Below are 8,813 nucleotides of genomic sequence, written 5' to 3' on the forward strand. Positions count from 1 at the left end.
GCCCCGCCCTCGAGCACCTCTCCGGGAGCCCCGCCCCCTGGGGCCCCGCCCCCGAGTCTTCCCCGCCCCTCCCTCCCAGGTGGGACGGCCTCCGGCCTCCCGTCAGTTGCTTTCCTACCGGTTTCCTGGGCAGGTACCTCGAGTGCGGAGCGGCGTTCAAGTCCGTCCGGAACGGAGAACGAGGGGAGGAACTGAGACGTGCTTTCAGATGTGGACCTGCGGCAGTCGGTAGTTTTGTGGGTCCTGAACTCAGCGCCTCAGCGCCAGGCCAGCGCTCTACCGCGTTTCCCGGAGGTTCTTTGGCGATGAGGTCTCACGGACTTCCCGCCCCGGCGGGCTTTGACCCGCGTCCTCGGAGCGCAGCCTCCGGAGGAGCTGGGATGGCAGGCGTGGGCAGTCTTGGGGACTGAGGAGCAGACGGCAGGAGCGGCGAGGTGGGGCGGGCGTCTTGCATTTGGTGGCGAGCCCACGCCTGCCATCCCGGCTCCTCCCGAGGCTGCGCTCCGAGGACCGCGGTTCAAAGCCCGGGCTGGAAAGTCCGGGCTCTCATCCCCAACCAACCACCCGAAAGCCGGAAGCGGCGCGTGGCGCCCAGGCCCCGAGTTCAGGCCCCAGGGCTACTGGGTTCTGTTGCTGGTGGCTGGCTTACCTCCCCTTCAGCTGCACTGCAATTTCACTCAGCAATGAGGTAAAACCTGACATTTGTAAGGATGCAAGTGTTGAAAAAGTCAGGATGGCTGTTCTCTCCACTGACTGATAGACAGAAACGAGAATTCTCTGAAATATTCATGACGTAAGGGAAAATTTCCTAGAGGCCCTGGGTAATGGTTTTTTTCTTCCAAACAACATCTTAACTACTGGAGAGCTCTCTTTTTCTAATTGTATGTTTAAGCACAACTTTTTGAATGTCTTTAACATTAAAGTAATATTAAAAGTCTAAAGTAGAATACTTTTTTTTTTTTGGTCAGTTGTGGGTCTTGAACTCTGGGCCTGGGCACTGTCCCTGAGCCTCTTTGTGCTCTACCACTTGAGCCACAGTGTCACTTCAGTTTTCTGGGGGTTAATTGGAGATTACTGCCCAGGCTGGGTTTGAACTCCGATCCTCAGATCTCAGACTCCTGAGTAGCTAGAATGACAAGCATGAGCCACCAGCACCCAGCAGAAAAAATTCAAAGTCTAAGAAAACCATGGCTTTATTAAAACTTGCATACTAGTTAAAAATTATGAAATTATAGTCTGTTGCCTTACAGACTTTTGATCCTGTACAGCAAAAGCCAGTTACCAATATCTGCACAAGTTCTTGGTTGTCACAACTGGGAGAGACTGAGAGGTGCCGCTGGCATCTAGTGAGTGAGGTTCCAGGAATGCTGCTTCCTCCAACCCCCATTGAATTACTTGGCGTCAAATGTCACCAGTGTGGATGGACTCCAACGTGCCTACTACCCAAGGGTATAAAATAAAATCAAAGGAATGATGAAAGGATCCTAATATCTTCTCTTGCTTTTGATTCTTCTGGTAATGATTACATACTTTTAAACTTAAAATTTTTTAAAATGCAACTGGACACTGGTGGCTTTCACCTGTAATCCTAGCTACCCAGGAGGCTGAGATCTGAGGATTACTGTTGGTTTCAAGCCAGCCCAGGCAGGAGTCCAAGAGACTCTTACTCTAATCAACCATCAAAAAGCAGAAAGTGGAGCTGAAACTCAAGTGATACAGCACTAGCCTTGAACAAAGAAGCTCAGGGACAGTGCCTAGGCCCTGAGTTCAAGCTCCAGGACTGGTACATACACACACACACACACTGCAACAGCAAATCAAAGTAAATTTGAATACTAGTTTTTTTGCTGGTACACACCCCAAATGATCTTTTTTCTTCTTCTTTGAGGGAGTGGGGACTTGGGGGCATCTGGAAATAAGAACCTTTGGGATTTATCTGAGCTGGCTTCAAACAGCAATTCCTAGATTTCAACCCCCTAAATTAGTCATATGATTCTTATTCAGGTATTTATATGATTCCGACTGTAGAGCCATTATCTTTTCCCCAGAATTGGTCTCTGCCATCAGTTTACATATTCTTCATGAGTTATTAAATTCTGTTTGGGAAAAACCTGAGATAGGCTCCTCCTTTTTTTTTTTTGGTGGTCATGGGGCTTCAATTCTTGGCCTGGTTGCTGTCCCTGCACTCTTCAGCTCAAGGTGAGTGCTCTAATGCTTGAGCCACAGCACCACTTCTGGTTCTCTGGTGGTTTATGGAAATAAGAAGTCTCATGGACTTTCCTGCCTGGGCTGCCTTTGAACTGCGACCTCAGATCTCAGTCTCCTGAGTAGCTAGGATTACAGGCTTGAGCCACTGACACCTGGCTCCTAATTTTCTTTTATTGATAGCACTAAAACATTCTCATTTTTTCCATTACTAAAAATTTCCTATGAAAACAGACAACAGAGGTATGGCTCAAGTAGAGCATCAGCTTTGAGTAAAAAAGGTAAGCAAGAGCTTGAGGCCTTGAGTTTAAGCTTTGTACTGGTACACATAAAAAAAAAAAAGGTGAAAATGGTCTGAATGGTATAAAGACAAAAGCAGCATTAGTGAATATCTTCTGTGGATAGACTAATCTAGTAAATACTAAAAAAAGCATAAAGAGAGCAAACAATACAAATTCTCCCCTCCAGGAGAAGGAATTTTTCATATATGAATTTTGTTCTTCAGCATTTTTGAGGGCTAAGGCTTAAATAAACAAGAGGACTCACCTGTCAATCAGACATAAGGAGGCTCCTTTGGATCTAAAGTTAAGTGCAAAGTTTACTCAAAACCATGGGTGCAGTCCACAAGGCAACCTTGTTCAGCAACGTCATTGGATAGATGGGGCCTATTCTACCCTCACTTGTTTGCCAGCTGTCTCTGTCATTTAGTATCTCTTCTTTGTGTCAAGTTAAACAGAAAGCAATCTTTCATATTCTGACAAAATCTTTGTATGAGATATTGATTCTATGAAACTGAGAAATGTCCTAACAGCAGATCACAAAATAAATGAAGTTCTAACTTTCTGAGATTGTTTGTCCCAATGATTCAGTTCTTTCATTGCCATTTAGCTTTTGGTTTTGAAATAACAGCTTGTTTTAACAAAAAGAAACCACCTCAAATATTGGTTAAATATCACTATGATTTAGTCTATGATGATTGACTCAATAGACAAACTGAATTAGACGTTTAAAATGTATATTGAAGAAAGGTTTGTTTACTTTTCCTTGTGGTGTTAGTTCTAGTGTTGAGAGGTTAAGGAGAGACCTTTTGGGAATAGTCACAGAGTGAGTGGCCATATAAACAATGGGAAACTGCATTTACAAGCCAGAAAGATATTGAATAAACACATAAGGGTTGAGTAAATATGCTATGGACTCAACAAAGTTATACAGTTACAGAAAAGAATTCATGTCTTCTGTGTGTGTGTAAAAACCTTTATTTTTCTTGAAAAAAAATACACACACACATGCTTTTGGTTACTATCCAAGAAAGCTTAGGTTACTTGGTTTCGTCCCCATATAACAACCATTCTCTCACTTAGAATTCCTTATGCCTTGTCATTTTGCCTTTCCAAGGGGTGTAGAAAATGATAACTTTAGAAAACCAACCATTCTTGAAACTCAAGTCTACCAGCAGTGTTCAACCTAGCATGAACTGGTAGTTAAAACCAGCTGGAGAACTATACCTCCTAGACCAAGGCATAATTGTTTACATGTCTAAAAGGTCATATTAACTTACTGTAAGAATAAGGAAGGACCATGTAGGTTGACCAGACTGTTCACGATTGTAGTAGGGAAAACACTGTATCACAGTCACTAATAATATTTAGTTTTCTGGTATAAAATGAAAGCAACATAAAGATAGGTAACTGCATCACTACATTTAAAAAGAGTTTTAAATTCTGAATTATCTTGTCTGATAAACATATATGCCAATACACTAAATATTCAATAAAGACCCAAGATACAGAATATTTTAAAATATACTTTTTTTCAGACCAGCACCAGAAATATCTTTAGTTTCTGTAGTACTCATTTTAACAGATAAAATTATTCTTAATTAAAAAAAATCAGACTGCAGAAATCATTAAAGATGTACCCATCAAGTGGTAGAGCGCTAGCCTTGAGCTGAAGAGCTGAGGGACAGCGCCCAGGCCCAGGGTTCAGGCCCTACGACCAGATCCAAAAAAAAAAAAAAGTACCCAAACAACTCTTGAATATATTTGGACATCAAAGTCAGGCAATTCACTTGGAAGAATACCATAAGAACCCATATTTTTACAGTAAGACATTGATGTCTACTTTGTATTTTGAAAATATTTTGTATCTTACAAAAATGATGGACTGGCATTTTGGAAACTTAAGAATTAATTAACCGAACCATTAAGACTTGGGAGAAGAATTTGTACAGCTTTCCACAACTTCAAAGAGGTAGTGATAAATGCTTGTCCTTCTGGCAATATCAAATGCAGTTTCTTCCAAGTTGTTCCTCAGACCTGGTTTGATATAGCGGTTCATCAGAAGGAGTTCCAGAGTATCTTTGCTATCTCTATTCCCAGCGGCAAGATGCAAGGGAGTCAAGAGGCCTTTAGTTTGGGCATTGATATCTGCATCATGCTGAAGTAAGAAGGAAGCCACTCTGGTGTTATTCCACTTACAAGCACTGTGCAGGGCTGTCCAGCCATCCACAGTTATTGCATGAATATCTGCCCCTTGGGCCACCAACTCACGGACAATGTCTAAGTGTCCACTGTAGGCTGCCCGATGAAGAGGAGTATACTCATCGTCATCCCTAGTATTCACATGAGCGGCCTTTTCAGAAAGTAGTCTCTGTACTGTAGTAATCTGAGAAAGAAAGATATACAAATACATATGTATGTATATATATATATACACACACACACATTTCAACTCAAAGCAAATTAAAAAATTAAACTGTCTTGTGGCTTTAGACTCAAGTAAAAACAAACAAACCAAACCCCCCAAATTTGTTATCAGATGACTTTAAAATAAAAACAATTTATGTTTTTTGTATTGGGAGAAGAGGACAAGTAACTTCATAATGAACATGTGTCAGTCATTTTTGTGAGTGATTATCTAATATCAAACCATATATTTATTTAAGGTTCAATTAGGGCCTATTTCCCAAAGTTTTGGCCAGAGAGAATCAATACAGATTATACTATATTTAATAATTTTCAAACTTACTCTGCAAAAAAAGTGATTCATGTTTTATGAAAGGACTGGATTACTATACCAATATACATGGCAAATGAAAGTTAAAAAAAATGAAACTCTTTTTTTTTTGTCAGTTATGGGGCTTGAACTCTGGGCCTGAGTGCTGTCCCTCAGCTCTTCAGCTCAAGGCTAGCCCTCTACCACGTCAGCTACAATGCCACTTCTGGTTTTCTGGTGGTTTATTGAAGAGTTTCACGGACTTTCCTGCCCAAGTTGGCTTTGAACTGTAATCCTCAGATCTCAGTCTCCTGAGTAGCTAGGATTACAGGTGTGAACCACCAGTGCCCAGCTGAAACTATTCTTAACAGAAGATAAGGGATTAAAGGGCTCAATTCCTTTGAAACACAACTGTATAAACATGTTTTTAGGAAGTGGTTCTCAGTTTGATCTACGAACCTCTAGTACATTGCAGTGCACATTAAAAAGGTCTACAAAATGTAAAATGCTTTTATTTTCCTTGTAGGGATATGTGAGGACTGGAATTTAGTGTTAACATTCTCTGTATCTTAAATGACACCTAACTAGAAAATAATGATTAGTTACAATTGATTTGAAATATAAAGGATTTAAAAATACATATGACACTGCTTATGAGCTTCATAATTAACCTTAAATAATAAGGTACCTTAATGTGTGCTTTTTTGTACTTCGCTTCGTTCGATTCTCATTAACCTTAATAAACAGGCAAATATTGTGATGGCAACTTCAAAATCAAGAAACTAGAGGTTCAAAAATTGGGTAACCTGAAGATATGATTCAAATGGGTTGGGAAAAAGATCTAGCTATAAAACCAATGGCTCTCCTACTATGTAATGGTCCTTGCCTTCTTAAAAAAAAAATGTTACCCGATTATTTTCGGCAGCCCAAAGAAGCAATTTGCTGGGATCCTTCTCCATTTTTTTTTCTTGCAATTGATACCACTCTTCGCTTTTTTCATCTTGTTCCTCATCTTCATCAGAATTGCCTAGCCAGAGACTTTGAGTACCAGTGGGAATGAGGTGTCCATGTGTTTTCAACAGTTCAAGTTGGTTAAAGTGGTCAGAAAAGTCCGGTGAATTTTCTGCATCTGTTTTTTCATCATGATTTATTTTCTCTTTTTCCATTTTTACTATTCTAACTAAATTTTTTTTCTATGCTAAGGTAGACTTCTAGAGATGAATTACGTCTGCTTTGTTTTGTTCATCAAGATCTGAAAACACAAATTTCTTTTTTAGTAAAATGATAATAGAGGTTTAATCTTCAGAGTATATAACAATCTTGCACACACAAAGTATCTAAATTCTGGTGGTTTTGTCATGATCATTGTTAAATATTAAATACTGGAACTGATAGAGGTAAGTATGTACCATCCTTGTGATCCAGCTCTTTTTATGTTTATTTTTTACACTGTTAATGGTTTGGATACGATGGTTTTATGTTAAGAGTGATGTTTGAGGGCTGGGAAGGTGACTTAATGGTAGAGTGCTTGCTTAGCCTGTATGAGGCCCTGGCAGCACCACTTCCGGCTTTTTTCTGCTTATGTGGTGCTGCAGAATCAAACCCAGGGCCTCATGCATGCAAGGCAAGCACTCTACCACTGAGCCACCTTCCCAGCCCTGTTTTGTCTTTTAAATGGTGCAATCATTTGTCCTTTTTACCCATTAAGTTTGTGTTTAAAAGATTACATACTTAATGACAGGCACCATTACGTTTATGTGTCACCTGTACACAACAGGTATGAAGAAATATCTTTAGTAAGCCGGGCGCTGGTGGCTCACGCCTGTAATCCTAGCTACTCAGGAGGCTGAGATCTGAGGATCATGGTTCAAAGCCAGCCCGGGCAGGAGAGACCGTGAGACTCCTATCTCCAATAAACCACCAGAAAACCGGAAGTGGCGCTGTAGCTCAAGTGGTAGAGCGCTCCCCTTGAGCTGAAGAGCTGAGGGACAGCGCCCAGGCCCAGAGTTCAAGCCCCACACCCGACAAAAAAAAAAACAAAAGGTTTGCACCACGGTTCAAGTATTGTGTTTGGCTAGCCAGTGGGAGGCCTCGGATTCAATCCTCAAGAATGGATTCAATCCTCAAGAATGGGTGCGGGTGAGTGGCAGCATTCGCCTTGGTTAAAGCCTTACCACTTTTGCTGGAGGCCTGTAACCTCTCTGGGTACAGCAGCTGTAAAGAAGGGCTGCACAAAGGGTTTTAACGTCCTGCCCACCTCCTCAGTCTACTCAGAGACCCCACTGACACTGCTTCCTGCTCTGTCAGGTCAACTGGATTTCCACTTTTGCTTTTATTCTCCAACTGTTTCCTGAGGTGATCATACATTAGTTCAATAAGCACTTCATGGATGTTAATAAATGAAGTTCACGCACAATTAGATAGTAACTGTTATATAGTGAAAGACCCCCTCCTCAAACCACCAGGCCTCTAGCCCCTTTGCCAGGGAGCCGAGTTTCATGTCTAACCAAGCAATTTCTGGCTTCTGTAACATGCTTTGCTAAAAATTACCTTACCCCTTACTCTCCTAGTAATTAAGCAGTAACCTCACAAGCTAATCGATAAGCTCACATCCTGCTGGCCGACTCTACAGCTGGCCTCCCCTGACCGAAACTATTCACAGGTGCTATCTCGGGTAAAGGTCATTTCCTCATACCAAGGGCCAGAGACTGCACGTACACCGGGGGACCCCCTCGAACAGTAATTGGCTAAAACATATGATTTGTTTTAAAAGGAATGGCTGCCTGCGTGCAGACCAGGTTGTAACACTTTAAAATTACTGGCTGAAAAAGCGCGGGCACTCCTGTAACGGACAGAGGGGTCCCATAAAAAGACCACCCCCGGGACTGCTCGGGGTTCCCAGACACTGACCCGAACCTTGTGGATCTCGAGGTCACGTGCACCTGGGAACCTGGGCATGCCCAAATAAAATCCTCTTGCCTTTGCATCTGGTGTCGTCTGACTGGTGCTTGGGAGGCTCTGATTTGGGGAGACCCGAAGTCAGGGGTCTTTCAATAGTAACTATCATCTAGTTACATAATGTTATATAGTAACTATTACATGGTTATATATATTATACAGTAGCTGTCTAGCTATATACATTATATAGTAATTGTTATAGTTATATATTATATAGTAACTATCATATAGTTACACATGTTACATAGTAACTATTATATGGTTATATATTATAAAGTAGCTGTATAGATACATATATTATATAGTAACTTATATATATTGCGTAGTAACTATTCTATGGTTATATATTATATAGTAACTGTACTGTGGTTATATACATTAGATACTGTTACATAGTTATATATTGTATAGTAACTGTCACATAGTTACACCTGTTACAGTCACTATCACAGGGTTCTATAGACTACACGGTGGCTGTTCTGTGGGGACGTATGTATTACCCAGTAACTATCACAGTTACACCCATCTGGGCCATGCGAACTCTACTAACAGTACGGCCCCCCGCCCGTCCTCGGAACGCACCCGTCCTCGGCAGGAACTCCGGACGCCTCCTCCGGGCCCCCGGGCGCCGGCGATCGGCTCTCGGCGGGCGGGGC

At 41.7% G+C, this 8,813-nt stretch overlaps 1 protein-coding gene across 1 annotated transcript; it reads right to left on the minus strand.

The window, feature by feature from the left end:
- Positions 1-2,327: 2,327 nt before the first annotated feature.
- On the minus strand, positions 2,328-8,813 carry Ankrd49 (ankyrin repeat domain 49). Its single transcript, XM_013009436.1, has 4 exons — positions 8,740-8,813; positions 6,108-6,451; positions 4,227-4,869; positions 2,328-2,367 (listed from the first exon to the last, which is right to left on the minus strand). Exons 2-3 carry the CDS (start codon positions 6,363-6,365, stop codon positions 4,408-4,410), a joined length of 720 nt encoding a protein of 239 aa, XP_012864890.1. The 5' UTR covers positions 6,366-6,451; positions 8,740-8,813; the 3' UTR covers positions 2,328-2,367; positions 4,227-4,407.

This window comes from Dipodomys ordii, unplaced genomic scaffold, assembly GCF_000151885.1.
Source record: "Dipodomys ordii isolate 6190 unplaced genomic scaffold, Dord_2.0 Scaffold10, whole genome shotgun sequence".
Classification (NCBI taxonomy): Eukaryota; Metazoa; Chordata; class Mammalia; order Rodentia; family Heteromyidae; genus Dipodomys; species Dipodomys ordii.

Coding starts and splice junctions, on each gene's coding strand:
- Ankrd49 (XM_013009436.1), bottom strand. CDS start 6,365: ATGGAAAAAGAGAAAATAAATCATGATGAAAAAACAGATGCAGAAAAT. Junction 4,870..6,107: donor GGGCTGCCGAAAATAATCGG/GTAACATTTTTT, acceptor TTTCTTTCTCAG/ATTACTACAGTACAGAGACT.